Source organism: Moschus berezovskii, chromosome 9, assembly GCF_049115385.1.
Source record: "Moschus berezovskii isolate FMDL1 chromosome 9, NW_MosBer_1.0, whole genome shotgun sequence".
In the NCBI taxonomy this organism is placed as follows: domain Eukaryota; kingdom Metazoa; phylum Chordata; class Mammalia; order Artiodactyla; family Moschidae; genus Moschus; species Moschus berezovskii.
The window spans coordinates 103,843,458-103,862,214 of NC_142468.1; the positions used below are offsets into that span (position 1 = coordinate 103,843,458).

Consider the following 18,757-nt stretch of genomic DNA (forward strand, 5'->3'; position numbering starts at 1 on the left):
CATAGCATCTAGTATCAAAACTGATTTAATTAAATGTTAGATTATATGTGTGTTATTTATAAATATATAAGTAAATATATTTAAGAAAAATAATATCTCACTTAAGTTGAGATGTTAACTGAACCACAAAACCACGTAGGCCAGGAATAAATTGTAGAATGATCACTTTATTCTATATCTTATTACTTGTTCAAGTCACATATACCAGATTTCTTGACCTTGAATATGAGACAAGAAAATATGAGACAGTAAGAAAAGTACATTTTTCTATTAAAGTGCTTTGGCTAACCACATGGGGGAAAATCAGTTATAGACTGTAAACACATTTTCTTTAAGAGGGAGAAATATAAAACAGTTCACTTACCCACTTAAAAAGTCACTCAATTAAAATGTTTATAATTAGACACAGGAAAATACTGAAAGAACAGACAGCAAAACCAGAGTGTTTGTTCACACGCACACACAGACACACACCAACAAACACCTTAAAGCATGATCATAACTTAGCAACAATAAGAAAGCACAGAGCATGAAGGTGAGTGGATAGAGGGGATATAAAGAGAGACAAGGTGATTCAAAGAGAGAGGTAGTTGGGGGAGGTTGCCTTGAGTAGGCGCCCTTCATGGATCTTGTTTGCACGGACTGAGGCTTTCTCCCGTGCAAGTGTGTTGCCTTGTTTTGTCGTAATTGTGTTCAAAAGATTGAGAGTTGGCTTCCCTGATGACTCAGTGGTAAAGAATGAAGGAGACACAGATTCCATCCCTGATCCAGAAAGATGCCACCTGCCATAGAGCAACTGAGCCCTTGTACCACAATTACTGAGCCTGTGCTCTAGAACCAGGGTGCCACAACTACTGAAGCCCACATGCCCTCGAGTCTGCAAGAAGAGAAGCCACTGCAATGAGAAGCCCATGCATTGCAACTTAGAGAGTAGCTTCTGCTCAATGCAACTAGAGAAAAGCTTGCACAGCAATGAAGACCTAGCACAGCCAAGAATAAATAAATAATTTTTTTCCACACTCCAATAGTGTGTTTTATTTTTAGATATTGAACTGGATATCAGTTATATCACAGCAGTCTACTTTTTACTTTTTATCAAGCACTCTCATTTTCTTTCTCCTCCTCAACTCAGAAATAAAACATTTCTTGTCTAATTTCATACATAGAGTTTAGTAAGTACTTTTTTGAATTTAAAAATATCCTGAGATTTTAACTTCCACCCTATTCTTTTTTTTTTTTTTTGCTGTTTTATTTTTTTTTCTCATTCCCTTGTATTTATTTATTTTATTTTTTATTTATTTTTTCAAAAACAACTTTAGGAATCTTTACTTAAAAACAACCTTATCTTAAAATGGAGTAACTTTGGTTTTACAAGCAGCAAGCAAAGTACAGAAGCAAAAGTGCATTACAGGAGCATTAAGTTCTACATTAGGTCACAGCGTCTAATCTGAAATCACACTCATAATATCATTTTTCAGGATATCTGGGAAATAGTTATTTCCCAGGATGTCTGAACCATAGCTACTCTATTTTGACTTTTAATTGTAAAAAAAAAAAAAAAAAAATTTTTTTTTAAAATAGCCAAAGCAGATTTCACCATTAATGATGTCAGTGTTTTTCTAGGTATGAGAAGATGCAAGAATTGGAACTCATAAAACCTTTTTCTGAAAAGATCTAACTATCTGAAGACCTGTTCTGTTTATTTTTTGTTGTTGTTGTTCAGAGCACAGAGTGCCTCATTCCTGATTTTCACCCTGAACTTCTTTAAGGGGGTGTTGAAGGTCAGCAGCTTGCAATGGTCATGATGTAATCTTTGTAGAGGCAGCTGGCAAGTACCAACTTCCAGTCAGCAGGGTCCCTTCATAGCCACATATCTGACCATGTGACACCGTTTCATGGCCATTGTGTCCCACGGTGCTGGGAAGGCTCATTCCCAGGTCTAGGGAAGTGATGGGCCACTCAGTGTGCTAAAATTGGACCAGGCCTTGCAAGTAGCAAAAGTCTCTGGACCACTGTCTTACTAGCCTCCTGGTCCAGGAAAATATTTCCTCTTGTTGCTTTTTCCCATACCCAGAGTCACATTATTACAATTATTGATCTCATATGGAACTGTCAGTTCAGCATTATATCACAGGCTCAGTGAAACAAGTGACATAGAAAATAATATAGCCATAGCTAGCAGTTATTAGTAAAATAAGAATTATAAGTCAAGAACTTTCATTAGGTAAAGCCTGGTATACCCCAAGTCACCTGATTTCATTCGTTAAATGATTATAGTCTGGTGTTAATCTCCTGGTTGTACATTATGGAGCATCCGACCTTTATCTGAAGATTGGTTACTGAGATAAGCCTTGGAAACTAACCTAGAGTGTCCTTTTTAATAACTTAATTAAATCTTTTAGCAGTATCAAGTAACAAGGAACTGTCTCAGCAGTGAGTCTTAGTAAACACTAGACATTAACAAAACTAGAAACTTAATTTAACAATTTACAAAACTTAATATTCCGTGATTTTTCATTATGGAGGCCCTGTAGCCAGGGAGGCTTTAACCCATCAAATAAAAAATGAGGTTTGTCAGGGAGCTGGGAAAAGCCAAGCAGCCATCTTGGATTTCCCATAGCCCTGACTCTGATTTCCAGCTATTGTTTTTAATTTTCCAATTTAGAAGCAGACTGTTGCCATGGTTTAAGGACATTAGGATGGCACAAGTCTAACAGAGTTTTTGTATAAGCAGAATGAGCTTTTACATGTCTACAAACCTGACAATTGGATTAATTTCTAAAACTAGCATAGGATCAGGCCTATGGTAGAAAAGCATTTGATTTGTATGCAGAGGGCTGAGAAGTCAAAACATTATAAATGATCATACGTATCAGGTCCAGAACTCTACAGAAGTTTTCTCATTAAGATATTTCTGAACTTCTTTACATTAATTCCACGAGCAGCATGATTTTAGATTACTTAAAGATTTTTAGCATTCTTTGACACAGTGTGACACTGGGAGGAAACAAAGAACTTGGAGTGTGGGGGCTTATTATGGCCTCATCATCATGATCATCATGCCTGTCATGGTCCATTTAATGTCTTCCTTTGTCTGTGTCCTCAGCAATACATAAACCAAGGTAGATACTCCTTGCCATTCAGAGGCTTTTTTTTTTTTCCCAGCGAATGGGAAGCAAGGTTTGATAAGAATAATTTTTTTTTTTACTTTTGATTATGGATGATATGCAAAAGCAAACAGAAGAGTATAGTGAATCCCTGCACATTTATCACATAGCTTTAACAATTACTCATGGGCAAACTTGTTGTAACTCTACTTTCTTCCATACTTCCCATATTATTTCAAAGCAGATACCAAATGTATGATTTCATTACAAAATATTTCAGCATGTAACCCTGGAAAATTTTAAAAACTATAATCAAAATATCTCTATATAATCCAAAAATTGATAATTCCTTAATTTTATAAAGAGTTAAAATTTCCAATTGCTTTATGTCAGAATTGTTTTGTCTTACAATTTATCTGTTTGTTTGTTTTTTGGCCATGCCCACTCAGCTTGTGGGATCTTAGTTCCCCAACCAAGGATTGAACCCAGGCCCTCAACAGTGAAAGCATGGAGTCCTAACCACTGGAAGGAAAGGAATTCTTCAGTTTGTTTGAAGTAGGAGCCAAATAAATTTCACATTTTGTCACTGGTTCCTATGTCTGACACATCTTTCAGTCAATAGTTTCCTTATTCATTCCTTTTAAAAATTTCTGTTATTTTTAGAATTAATTTTGAGTATAGTTGCTTTACAATATTATGTTAGTTTTGTGGTTCAGAAATGTCCACCTGAGCCAAACCTACATAAGGACACATAGATGTTTAAACAATTGTACAGATCATTCTCTGTGTAAATAGAAGAAAATGCTGTGAGAATATATAGCCATAAAGCAAGAGTTTGTTTATTACTGTAAACTTTAGTAATAACACATGCATAGTTTTAGGTGGGATTTCTGTTTATGTACTATTGGAAGTGTTGGAAAAGAGATGAAGAACACAATATTTATCAGTGATTGCTTATAGAAAGGCCAATTATGAAGTTCATGTACCCTCTTATTTTTAAGATCTCTGTAAAAAGATTCCACAATTTTCATTGTTAATTTCTCTCAATGTTTAGTGATATATGTACAATTCTCCAATGTACTCTTCATTTTTAACTTGCTCCTCTTTGTAGGCAGAGGACCGGCAAAGACATTTTCTGGTGGCTCAAATGGTGAAGAATCTGCCTGCAACGCAGGAGACCTAGGTTTGATCCCCAAATTGGGAAGATCTCCTGGAAAAGGAAATGACAATCCCTGCCAGTATACTTGCCTGGAAAATCCCATGGACAGAGGAACCAGGTGGGCTATAGTCCATGGGGTCAAAAGGAGTTGGACATGACTGAACGAATGTCACGTCACTGCACTTCTTTGTAGGCAAAAATTTCTTGCTTAAGAGGAGTAAGCTTCATGCACAGTCACCTTGAACAACATTTTAAATGAAACCTGCATGCATGAATGAGGTTCAGACTATAAACTAAACATTATTCTTTTTTAATTGAAAATTTATCTCAAGTTGAGGACACAGGCTTCAGTGCTCAGTTGAAATTTGTCACATGATGGGAAAGTACCTCATGGTGGTACTTTCTCTCTATATGTATTTTGCCACATAGAGCAGAAATAGCTACTGTGGTATATATGTCATTAAAGCACTCTGAGTTTCTAATTACATTAATTGAAGATCTGTTCATGGACTATTCATTCTCATTTTTCTCTCCCTATCTCTTTAATTTGAGACTTCTATGTTAGAGTTCCTTCAGGTTCCCTTGACCTATACATGTTTTTTTCAGGACCTAGTCCTTGATATTTTCTTTTTCCAATTATGCTCTCTCTGTTAGTGATCAGTCAACTAGCCACATGTATAAAAACCACCCATGTGAGATGAAATCACATTTTCTCTCCCTAACTGTGGAGTCTCTTCTACAACCTAGATTTATCTACCCAATTTTGTATTCAACGTCTCCATTTGCTACTGAATGTAACAAAAATGCAAGAAATTGAAAGTCACGCAGTCATGTCCAACTCTTTGCGACCCTATGGACTATATAGTCCATGGATTTCTCCAAGCCAGACTACTGGAGAGGGTAGCCTTTCCCTTCCCCAGGGGATCTTTCCAACCCAGGGATCAAACCCAGGTGTCCCACATTGCAGGTGGAGTCTTTACCAGCTGAGCCACAAGGGAAGCCCCAAAGGCAAGAAGCCCATGACAAAACTCTTGGTTCCTCTCACCCCGAACTGGTGGGTCCTTGCTTCTTTGCCATATCATCCAATGGCACCTCCATTTACTCAGTTATTCAGGCCACAAACTCTGGCCACATCCTCACCACACCTCTCAATAGTCCACATCCAAATCATCAACAAAATCTCTACGGCTCCTGCTCAAAACATAGGTAAAAAAAAATCTGATCATGTCAACTACTTGCTGTCAATCATTTTTTATTTTACAGCAGGTCATGGCCAGAACCCCACTGTCAGCATTCATTAATATTCCCAAGTTATAAGAGTCTATGCAGGCAAGCTTGATTACCAGTGGTATGTCACAGAAGAAACTGTCGATTTCCCTGGGGCCACAGAAAGGCAATCACATAATCACAGCCATTTGACTCATGGCATGCACAAAGCCAATGGTCCAGGAAGTTGCCACAAGCCCAATGCACTTTTGCAGGTTCATTATTATTGAATAGTGGAGTGGCTTGCAGATGGCTATATAGTGGTCATAGGCCATTACCACAAATAGCACCATCTCACCCCCTCCAACAAAATGCACAAAGAGGATCTGGCACATGCAGCCTCCAAAGGAAATAGTCTTGTTCTCTCTGACAAAGTCTGTAATCATCTTAGGAGTGGTCACTGAGCAAAGCCACATATCAACAAAGGAAAGGTTGGCCAACACAAAGTACATGGGGGAATGCAGATGGGAGTCAGTGATGATTAAGATCATGATGGCAATATTTCCAGATACAATGATCAAATATAGCATAAAAAAATATCAGTAAGAGTAAGACTTGCTTATTCCATGACTGGCAAAGTCCCAGAAGCATGAATTCTGACACTACAGACAGATTTCTTTCATCCATTTTACTCAGCATGTCATCTAAAATAACCTAGAGAGAAAGATAGATTGTCAGTTAGTAGGATGGAAAAGGGTACTTATTGTCTAGACTTTGGTTAAAATTTATCCACTGACATTTAAATTTCATTGAAATTTAGCATCTACATCTGAAAGTGAAAAGTATAATTGAGAAAATAAATATTGGTAAAATACTCAGGGTAGTGTGCCCAAAAGAGAAGTAAAATGCATAAAGCTGGCTTTCCAAGATCGGATTCTTATGAATGATTGAGAGGGTTCTTTCACAATGAGGAAGTGAGAAAGGTGGACAGCAAAATGAAAGGCTGAGAAAAGATTATTGGGCCACCTAGAATCTAGCTTCAGTCTGCTTCTCCAGTGAAAAGAATCTGGATGGGTGACCAACAAAAACCGTTATAAGTTAATAACTAAAATATAAGTAGTCTACTTAGGAAGATGATGGAGAACAGATACTGAAATCCAGAATAAACGACATGGCACAAAATTACAGTTTCTCTGTGTTAAGCATAATGATTTCTTCAAGCCTCAGATGAACTTAAACTAAACTTTTAGTTTATTACTCTAAAATATGGGCTTCCCAGGTGGCTCAGTAAAGAATCTGCCTGCAATGCAGGAGACCCAGGTTCACGATCCGCTGGAGAAGGGAATGGAAACCCACTCCGGCATTCTTGCTGCAGAATTCCATGGACAGAGAAGCCTAGCAGCTACAGTCCATGGGGTCGCACAGAGTGAGACATGACTGAACAACCAACACGTCCACTTCACTTTTCAAGTATATGTTTGAACAACCTTTTTTAGGAGAGAAACTGCACAGAAGGCCATATAAAAATATCATGGCATGACCATTCAAATGCAAAATAAACATAATTTACCATTAGGATCACAATTAAATGCAATTCATTTAGTAAACTGAATCTATTAGGGAAAAAAATGTCAGGGGAGTGTTATGTGAGAAAGGGATGGACCAAAGTTTCCACTTTGGTGGCAACCCAGACTCACATTCTGATTTAATGACCTCTGAACAAAGGTTTTTTATAACTCAGGTTTATCAATAGAAAATATTTACCTTCTACTATGCCAATGGGTTCTTTGAAATATCGACATAAAATTTTTAAATGTATCTTTTCTGAAGTGAAAATAAGCTACTGACATGTGTAAGCAAAGTATGTCTTTGTTAGTACTGACTGATGTGAAGTTAAAACTTTAGTGATCACTTCTAAATGAATAATGATATTGCTTATATTCATCCTGAAGTAAATTGAGAATTCCTCTCAAGCTGCCTGGTGGAAAGATAGCTTTTTCTCTCTCTTTCCATTTTATTTATTTCCTTTGACTTCATTTTACTTTTAGGCTGTTACACCTCCTTTTTAAAATTTTTTTTATTAAAATATAGTTGATTTACAACGTTGTATTAGTTTTAGGTGTACAGCCAAGTGATTCAGTTGTATACACACATGCTCACACACACATATTTTTCAGATTCTTTCTCTTATAGGTAATTACAAATATTGAGTATAGTTCCCTGTGCTATACAGTAGGTCATTACTAGCTATCTAGTTATATATAATGGTGCATACATGTTAATCCCAAGCTCCTAATTATCCCAACCTACCCCTTTCCCTTTTTATAACCATAAATTTGTTTTCTATGTCTATGGGTTTATTTCTCTTTTGTATAAGCTCATTTGTACGTATGTTGCATCTTCTTTTATCCTTTGAAATCTCAAGGGTGGTACCAAGGAGAGCAGGTGAGCAAAAGTGAAAACCATTACCTCATCGTGAGCACTTGTTTTCCCTTCCCTTATACTGAGAACTATGAAGCATAGATAAAGAATGGAAAGAAAGAAGAATTTCTTAAAGGAATTATGTAAGTCACATATTTGCTGTGAAAATGGGAACATGTGATAATAGTTTCAAAACTAACAAATAAATATAACCTCCATAATATTTATTTAATTTCTAAAGAAAAATATTCTGATATTATATCCAAAAAAAGGCCTATGTCTCCTTAGAAATTTGAATAATTTGACCTTTACCTTGAACTTAAATTTCGTCAAGGTAAATCTTTCCAAAACTGGTTTTCAATAATTAGTTTTGTACCGGTTGGAATAAGAGACATAGAAGATAGATAATAACAAGTGTAGAATTTCAACTGTGTTTGAGAGAGAAATTTGCTAAAAGATGAATATGTACATTGCAATGGAACAATTTATCAATAAGAAATCATATTTTTCATCAGTTTTGAAATTGCTAATATTTCACAATGTTAGTAGAGATATTATTCGATCAATATCAGTCCAACATTTGGGATAATTCATAGAATAACCATGGACTTTTTAAAATAGTCAGATCTAGTCTGAACCCTGTTGCATATTGACCTTATGCCTTTGAGCTAAATTTATTTCTGTTTCCATTTCCTCATCTGTAAAAAAAATAACACTCAATCTAATAGACCGGTAGTCAAGTCAGAAAATATACCAAAAGCAATTAAAATTTTGATAGTGCATGTTTAATAAATATTAGTTATTTCCCTTCTTCATTCATTAAAATGCAACCTAAAGCTCTACAGTTTCCAGAACTTACTGGCAAAAATCTTAGTGAATGGCCAACCACTTTCTGTAACCAAAATACATGGGATAACCTTTCTTTGTGGGCTTCCCTGGTAGCTCAGCTGGCAAAGAATCTGCCTGCAATGCAGGAGACCCCAGTTTGACCCTAAAATACCTACTGCTTATATTTTCTCTAAAGTAATAAGTAGATGCTTAGCAACCCTATAGGATGTAGATGCAAGTGAATTATCAGACTTGCTTCTTGCTTTCCACAAACTTAACAACCTTTTTACCTTTCAATTCTGCTTTTATCCAGGAGGCACTTAAGATTTTAAAAAGACTGACAAAAGGTAGTTACACATTCTTTTAAAGCACCTTTGAAATTCTGTAACTTAAGGTGGATTTTCACAAAAGGAGGTAGTGAAATTGAAAATTTTGAATTTTTCAGTAGGGATTAGTGAAAGTGAAGAATGAGGGAAAGGAGATAAACTGAGTTACTCTTTTTGAGTATTAAAATATAACAACATATTTTTTATCCTAGTCTGGATCCAATGTCCTTCCATTAATTTTTTCATGATAGTAATCCTAAAGCTGTGAGATTCTCAACATTTATAATATTACAAAGAGAAACTTGAACTCAGAGAATTTAATAGATTGCCTGATATAAACACTGGATGAGGTACACAGGGAGATATTCCAAGTTCCTTCTTCTAAACTAAATTTGCCTTCCTTTTCTCTCAAGTTACAAATTTTAATCCTGTTGATCCCATAATAAATGAGTTTTATACCACTTCTCACTGGATACATAACTTTTCACTTCTATCTCTATGCTAAAATTTGTCTTAGTATGCAATACTCTCTCTGGTATAAACACTTATTTTCTTAAATGGTAAGAGCCATTTAGCCAGGATAGCTGGAAGTTGCTCATAATCAGGTAGCTGTCAAAGCCCTCTGATCTCCCAAAGCAGACTTGAGAGCATCTCTGAGACACAGCATCATGATGATATGTACATTTGTTAAAGAAACCGCAGAGATTTCAGTAGGAATAGAATACAAGGAGAAAACCCATGAATGATCTCTTTAAAGTTCAGAAGTTAAACGAGCCATACTCAGTTCCAAGCATAACAGGCATGTGTGAGACAGAAACAGATATACTTTTAAAGTTCTTTTAAAAAAGATAGTCCCAGAGAATATGAAATAACTTACCATTCACAATTCTCTCTAAGACCAGATTACTTTTCACTCTTCTCTTCTGATATATGCTTGAGATAATCTCCATTGTTGGGTAGAGACAGTATCTATGAGAGAACTTTCCCTCAGCCTGACACATATTCACCACTGGAAGGAATCCCTTGAGTGAAATTTTCCTATTCTCTGTTTTGGACAGAACAAGAATCATGAAAATAGTTTGCACTGGACATCTCTTGGGAACTTCTTTGTTAAGAGCAATAAATTTTGCATATTCTAAGAATCAAAAAAGGGAGACAAGAAAATCCAAATATAAAGCAGCTAAGCATTAACCATAAGTGAAGTTTCAGATTATTTTTCATTTAACGTATAAGTACTAGGCAGATGTCTTCTGCGATCTTAGTCTCTAACTAAATCTAAATCATTAGATACAGTTAAGGTTTTATTAATAGTTCCAGTTCCACGAGAAATCATATCTTGACCACTATGATATATGACCACCAACAGAAAACCTTGATATGGATGGCATGCTCTAATGCATGCCTAATGTTTTCTAAATAGACAGGTAATTTTGGTCACCTGACTAATTAGTTTCAACATTATTTATGATTACTTCAGGTCCTGATAGTTATGCACTGGATGTCAAGTTATTAAAATATCTTCAAAAGAACACTGATATTAGCATAAAATACATTTAATTTGATCTTTTAGGTCTTTTTAATAATTTTATTGTTGTGTAATTAATATATAACAAACAGCACATACTTAAAGTGTGCAATTTGATAAAATGTGACATATGTGTTCAACAATGAACATCATCACAATCAAGATAGTGAACATATCCACCAGCCTTTATGTTCCTTGATAATCCCTCTTTAATAGAAAAGATACATGCATCCTGATGTTCATTGCACAATTATTTCAGTAGCCAAGATACAGAAACAATTTAAGTATGCATCAATATATGAATGGATAAAGAAGATGTGACATTTCTATATATAAATATAGATATATACACAATGGAATATTACTCAGTCAGTGAAATAATTAAATTCTGCCATTTGCAACAACATGGATGAACTGAAATGTATTATATGTAATGAAATAAGTCATACAGAGGCAAATGCTGTGTGTTATCACTTATGTGTGATCTCAAGCCATTTCTTCAATGAGCTTCCTAAGAAGTCTCTCAATATAAGTTGTAACCTACATACATCTCTCTTTCCCTCTGAATTTCTTTCCCATCTGTGAATATAATGTAATATTGTCAGGCACCTTGGTGTTGTCTTTTTTTACTTGGTGCACCAGGTGTTGATTTTACAAATAATTGTGGTTGTTGTTTAGTCACTAAGTCGTGTCTTACTGTAGCCTGCCAGGCTCCTCTGTCTATGGGATTTCCCAGACAACAATACTGGAGTGGGTTTCCTTCTCCAAGGGATCTTCCTGACCCAGCGATCAAATCCATGTCGCCTGCATTAGCAGGCGAATTCTTTACTACTGAGCCACCAGGGAAGCCAATACAAATAATAAAACTCAGATAACATAAAACAAGAATTCCACATATTCAACAAATATTTAATGTGGATAAGTAAATACAATGTATTTTTATCATCTTGATTTAGTTCAAACTTGAATAATACCTCTTGTCTACGTCTTAAAATCTGGGAGGGGAGAAAAGATATGTATACAAACAAGCAAACATAAAGCAGCTTATGAAAAGCGTAAAAAGAAAGATACGCAAATGGTGAAATAAAAATTCAGAGGTGGAAAAGGTGCTTCCGTTATGGGAATAAGGAGAATTATTATGGGAAAATGTCATTTGAACTAGACCTTGAAGGATAGATGGGGCTTTGCAGGTACTGCTGTTTAGTCACTCAGTCGTATCCAACTCTTTGCGACCCCATGCCAGGCTTCCTTGTCCTTCACCATCTCCTTGAGTTTGCTCAAACTCATGTCCATTGAATCAGCGATGCCATCCAACCATCTTGTCCTGTGTTGTCCACTTCTCCTGACCTCAATCTTTCCCAGCCAGCATCAGGGTCTTTTCTAATGAGTTGGCTGTCCACATCAGGTGACCAAAGTATTGGAGTTTCAGCTTCAACATCAGTCCTTCTAATGAATATTCAGGTTTGATTTCCTTTAGGATTGACTGGTTTGATCTCTGTGCAGTCCAAGGGACTCTCAAGAGTCTTCTCCAAGACCACCGCTCAAAAGCATCAATGTGCAGGTATAGAGGGAAGTAATGAGAATTCCATATGGAGAAAATGGCCACAAAGAATCAAATATGAAAACTGAAAGCTGCCTCAGAGAATGAAATGCTGCCCAAAATTATTCTGAGAGAAAGAGTAGGAAAAGGTAAGAAAGAAAGTCACTTGAAGTCTATTTGTAGAGAACTGGGAAATTTTTGAATAAGGAAACCACTGGTGGATTTTAAGCAGGCAAATGATAAAATCAAGACTGCTTTAGGGAACCAAGGTCCGTCTAGTCAAGGCTATGGTTTTTCCAGTGGTCATGTATGGGTGTGAGAGTTGGACTGTGAAGAAAGCTGATCGCCGAAGAATTGATGCTTTTGAACTGTGGTGCTGGAGAAGACTCTTGAGAGTCCCTTGGACTGCAAGGAGATCCAACCAGTCCATTCTAAAGGAGATCAATCCTAGGTGTTCATTGGAAGGACTGATGCTAAAGCTGAAACTCCAATACTTTGGCCACCTCATGTGACGAGTTGACTCACTGGAAAAGACTCTGATGCTGGGAAGGATTGGGGGCGGGAGAAGGGGATGACAGAGAATGAGATGGCTGGATGGCTTCACCGACTCGATGGACATGAGTTTGAGTGAACTCCGGGAGTTGGTGATGGACAGGGAGGCCTGGCGTGCTGTGATTCATGGGGTCGAGGAGAGTTGGACACGACTGAGCGGCTGAACTGAACTGAATATAACCAAGAGGTAATAAAGTCTAAGTAATCTTTTTCCTCTTTAGTCTTTCAGTGTAAAGAGTTTACTTTTATGTGTTAATTGGGAAATCACACGTTCCTCTGAAGTATTTTAGTCAATAAGCTTAAATATTGATACTTCTTGCTCTTTTCTCTCATATCTAAAGACTTTTACCATAATGCCCTTCTAAAAGATACTTCTAAATTCTCCAAATTTTTATCATCAGTGTCCTACAGTTTCTATATATCAACATTTGCCTCATTGGGGTCTCTGCGCATCCCCTCTCTATTCTGCAAAATATGCACAATGATATTTGAAATATTCCTATCAGAACTTTGGCTGACACATTGTATCTTTTCTTGCTTCACAAACTGTGTTTTCTGGAAACTTTTGGAATTCATATTTCAGGTGGGCAAGTTATTTGTAAATAATGGGGTCTCAGAGAAGTTGCTACTTCCCTTTACTGATCCCTCAGAGAATGTGCACTAGTTTAACTTTATAAAGAAGCTTTGGCTTGGAAGAGAACTTCCCTAAAGCCACAGAGGCCACGTCTCAAGAGAATCTGTGATAAAGAAAGTGAAATCTTAATTTTGTGAAGCAATAAACTCTTTATCCAGCTAGAGACAGAAGGATATGATTTATTAAATGGGTCCTTAGAGATCTGGTCAACATCAAAACCACAGGTCTTTCTTTTGAGAATAGCAGAGTCCTGACACCATTAGTCCAATCCCCTTTTATCCCCATCTCCTTACATTGATTTCTTAATGCTTTTGATTTGGAGTGACTTTAAAAGGATTTAGATTACTAAAAGATGCACAAACTTCTATGAAGTCATTATGAAAGACTTCTCAGAACACTGGTGTGGAAAATAAGTGGAAGAAAATTACTTTTGAAAATGTTGTGTTTGTGCTGAAAATATAAGACTTCATAACTTTTAGGACTCACATCCCTGCATATTGCCACACACACAAAAAAACATTTCAAGAAGCTCAGATACCTGGCATCGTTTCCATGAGAATATAGAGTAAAAAGAAATTTGCTTACAACAAAAGAAAGCATTTGCCTTCTCTTGAATTGTGGAATCGTTTTACTTTAAACTAGCTTATAAGTAAAATCAATCCCAAAAACTTGTGGAAAAAAAACTACTACAAAATATAGTCCCATACCTAGCTTTTTTTTTCTCCAAAATTTTAAGTAAAAGACTAAGTGCAAACTGAAAGCCACTGATTTCTAGAGAATCACTGTAACATTACAAAAGCTAATGTCGGTGAGTAACATTATGCTCTTATATTTTTTATGTTGCAGAAAAGCAGAGGTATTGCCTTTAAAATGGTTACTACCAACTTACTGTAAAATATATCCATTTATTTTTCACATTTTAATGATATGATAAGGAATATATTAAACTGAGATGTAAATTGTAAAACCTTCTCTGCTGAGTATTTCACCATAAGATAGGTTTAGTTAAAAAAAAAAACTAGTACATTTATGGGGTTAACTTTGTGTTACATGCTGTATAGAAACTGTCACAGATCATCTCTGTCCCCAAAATAACAAGCTGACAAAATGTGTTTAAAGTTCTCTAGTTCTATCAAACTAAGGGAGAAATTCAGAAGCAGGCAAAAGTTTGTTTCTGTGCCACCAGTTACCTACTATGCCCAGAACTCAGAGTATATAGCCAAGAACAAGCGGACTATATTCTCTTCCTAACTGATGAATTTAGGGAAATATCTTCTCCTCATTCTCAAACAAGAACACATTTGAAACTAATTCTAAATGATAAATATATGTCTTTTAAACTTGCAGGTTACTGACCCAATGAACATCTCTGAGCCAGATTCCCGCTTTGTCTTTGTAAGAGAATTTATACTCCTAGGTTTTCCTTGTGAGTGGAAGATTCAGAGCCTCCTCTTCTCACTCTTCCTTACGATGTATGCTCTGACCATAACAGGGAATGAGGCCATTATTTGTGCTTTATGGTGTGACCAGCGACTCCACACCCCCATGTACATATTCCTGGGGAATTTCTCCTTTCTAGAGATCTGGTATGTCTCTTCTACAGTCCCCAAGATGTTGGTCAACTTCCTCTCAGATAAAAATACCATCTCCTTTGTTGGATGTTTCCTACAATTTTATTTCTTTTTTTCCTTGGGAACGACTGAATGCTTACTTTTGGCTGTCATGGCTTTTGATCGGTACCTTGCTATCTGCCGTCCCTTGCACTACCCTAATATCATGAATGGGCATCTCTGTACCAAACTGGTCCTTATCTGCTGGGTCTGTGGGTTTCTGTGGTTCCTGATCCCCATTGTTCTCATTTCTCGGATGCCCTTCTGTGGACCAAACATTATTGACCATGTTGTGTGTGACCCAGGGCCACTGTTTGCATTAGCATGTGTCTCTGCCCCCAAAACCCAATTGCTTTGCTACAGTCTAAGCTCAATAGTTATCTTTGGTAACTTCCTCTTCATCCTGGGGTCCTATTCTCTTGTCCTAACAGCTGTGTTGCATATGCCTTCAGCTACTGGGAGACAGAAAGCTTTCTCCACCTGTGGGTCTCATTTGGCTGTGGTATCCCTGTTCTATGGCTCTCTCATGGTCATGTATGTGAGCCCAGGACTTGGACATTCTTCTGGGATGCAGAAAGTTGCAACTTTGTTCTATGCTATGGTGACCCCACTCTTCAATCCTTTTATCTATAGCTTCCGGAATAAGGAGATAAAAGCAGCCTTGAGGAAACTTCTCGGGAGTTTCAACATAATGTAAGACATATTAGATGATCCATCCATTGTCAGGTCAGTATAGTCTAACATGAAACAACCAGAATTATATTGTTATCTAAGCTTCAAATGTGGGTCTAGTGATATTAACTTATATCAGCCTGTGAAATAAAACATTTATGAGGCCACTTACAATCATAAAATGCTGAGATTTTATAGCTAAATGATAGTGTCGGATTCCTCCTTGGCATTTAGCCTGTATGTTAAATAAGGAATGTACACCACACTTAGGTGTTTTTGAAGAGTTAATATGACTCACCTGTGGTCAAAATTCCTATCTTCTATTTGATAATTTAGGTTAATAGTTCTGGGATCAATAAAATTGTAATTATGTCATTTTGCTTGTTTAGTTGGCTAGTTGTAAAGTAAAAAAGGAATCATTACTATATTATTTTCCAATTGTAGTTCTTATCATATTTGACTTTATTATTCTTAGTAAATAAACACTTAAAAGCAATTATCCAAAATTTCTGTAGAGAACGTATGTTCGCCTATATATACTGCTTTATCTAAAATGGATGACCAACAAGGACCCGCTGTATAGCACATGGAAACCTGCTCAACGTTATGTGGCAGCCTGAATGGGAGGGGAGTTTGGGGGAGAATATATACATCTGTATATATGGCTGTGTCCTTTCTCTGTTCACCTAAAACTATCACACCATTGTTAATCAGCTGTGTGTGCATGTGTGTTAATTCACTTCAGTCGTGTCAGACTCTGTGACCCTACGGATTGTAGCCCGCCAGGTTCCTCTGTCCTTGGGATTCTACAGGCCAGAATACTGGAGTGGATTGCCAGTGCCCTCCTCCAGCGGTTCTTCCCAAGCCAGGAACTAAACCCACATCTCTTTCATCCCCTGCATTGGCAGGCAGTTTCCTTACCACTAGCAATATACCCCAGTACAAATTAAAAAAAAAATTTTAATTCTGTCAAACAGTACTGGTCAATGCTAGCCTAATGCCATCCAGACATACGCTGTTTCCTTTACACATTACCTCTTTCTGAAGCCTTAAAGGGCAGGCTCTAATGCCTAAACAGCAGCATCAATCAAAGTATTCAGAAATGCAGTATTCTGAATACTAATATTTTCATCAAAGTGTCACCAAAAGATTGATCCTGTAATGGGGTTTTAGGTAACAGAACATCTCCACCTAGAAACTGGAGAGGGAAACAGTCTTGGGGATATACTACTTAAGATCAAAGAAATGAATGTCAGTTCAAGGTTATTTGTTACTAAAATAGTGTTAAAATAACATTGAGGGACAATTTTAAAGAAAAGCATCCAGAATTCAATCCCTGCAATAAAGGTATTTTCATTTGTATTTATGCGTCATTTAATATAATGTCAAATTTGTTCCATATTATGACAAGTCTTTATAATTATTTTTAGAAACTATAATATTCCATTCAAATATATGGCATGGATTGTTTATGTAGTGAAGTGACTATTCTCCTAGAAGGAAAATTGTTCTTCCAAGTCCCTTGTAGCTGACTTGTGAAGGATATAAAAAGGAATTTTCAGAACATATATTAAGAGAAAAATATAAGTTACCACTAAGTAATAATGACTGCTTAAGAACTAGTACTCAGGGAATCAGACTCCTGTTCCATCCACTTTCAATCTTTTTCTTGAATATTATTTCCATTATTTTATTGTAAAAAATAGTACCTTAATAAAACCTTTATAAAGATTTGCCATGGAGATACATTGAAAACCTAATTTAGGACTCATTCAGTTCAGTTCAGTTCAGTCGCTCAGTCGTGTCCGACTCTCCGCGACCCCATGAAACACAGCACACCATGCCTCCCTGTCCAACCAACTCCCGGAGTTCACTCAAACTCATGTCCATCAAGTCGGTGATGCCATCAGCCATCTCATTCTCTGTCGTCCCTTCTCCTCCCACCCCCAACCTTTCCCAGCATCACAGTCATTTCCAGTGAGTCAACTCGTCGCATGAGGTGGCCAAAGTATTGCAGTTTCAGCTTTAGCATCAGTCCTTCCAATGAACACCCAGGATTGATCTCCTTTAGAATGGACTGGTTGGATCTCCTTGCAGTACAAAGGCTGCTAATAAATATGATGACTCAAATTAAAGGTAAAAAAAAAAATACTGACTTTTTCTTTTTATTTCCTCTGAGGAAACCACTAACCATCACAATTATTTTTAAGCATCACCTTTCTGTGTTCTTTTGAAAGCTTAAGTACTGAGAAACAGACAAAAAGAACACTATCTTCTTACTGTTATTCCTAGTGCTCTTTCTCCCTCCATCTCTCTCTGTCTTTTTCTCTGTCTTTGGGATACAGTTTGGCCTTGAAAAAATGTCAGATACAAATTATGTTATACTGTGGAAAGGTTGTAAAGCAGTAAAAACCCATGAATGTATGTGGAAAAAATAAACTTTTGTTTCCCTGACCCTCAACAAACAAAATCACCTCATACAGTACTTGAGAAAAAAAAAAGAATTATTGATACAAGTGGTAAAAGAAATATTTCAATATATCCATATTCAAATTTATGAGATTCTTACTCCAAAAACAGGCCCAAAAAATAAAAATCCAAAAAGAATTTCAGTCAAGTCAAGCGTGATATGAATCAAGGGAGCCTTCTCTCTGGGACACTAAGTTACCAAAACCCATCCCTGGTTGTGATTTCATGACTTCCTCACAGAAGTATCTCAATAGTCCATATCCTCTGGGTAAGGAGATACACCATTCAGGTAGAAATCTACCATTCTGTTTCTTCTTCCTTCCTCCTCTACACTCCCAATCTATAGTTTGAAGGTCAAGCTCTCTCCAGAAAAGCCATGGGCGCATCTTTAATCTTCCTAATACAAAGGGACTCAGCATTAAGACTAGTGAAAGGACTCAGTGGAAAGAGGTGGACATGGTGAAGACAGTGGGCTGTACTTACGATAAGGAAGAACATAGACTCTCCTGCAAACAAAGAAGCATCTCATTATCTCAGACATCAGGAGGTATGACACGAAAGTAGTGAGAACTGAAACCCCCAAACCAGATTGGAAAAGAGAAATCGTGAAACAGAAAAGGCTATTAAGAGGAAAAGAGAAAGAAAACCTTGTAAGTTGGAGAAGTTAAGAGGTCAACAAAGCACCCTACTCTTCGCCCTGACACTTCC

General features: G+C 36.7%; 1 protein-coding gene across 1 annotated transcript; it reads left to right on the top strand.

Annotated features, from left to right (window-relative positions):
• Nucleotides 1-14,630: 14,630 nt before the first annotated feature.
• LOC129536203 (olfactory receptor 11H12-like) lies at nt 14,631-15,605 on the top strand. The gene has a single exon (XM_055394949.2). It carries the CDS (start codon nt 14,658-14,660, stop codon nt 15,603-15,605), a length of 948 nt encoding a protein of 315 aa, XP_055250924.2. The 5' UTR covers nt 14,631-14,657.
• The last annotated feature ends 3,152 nt before the right edge of the window (nt 15,606-18,757 follow it).

Excerpts from the sequence above, each read along its gene's own strand:
- LOC129536203 (XM_055394949.2), top strand. The coding sequence starts at position 14,658 with ATGAACATCTCTGAGCCAGATTCCCGCTTTGTCTTTGTAAGAGAATTT.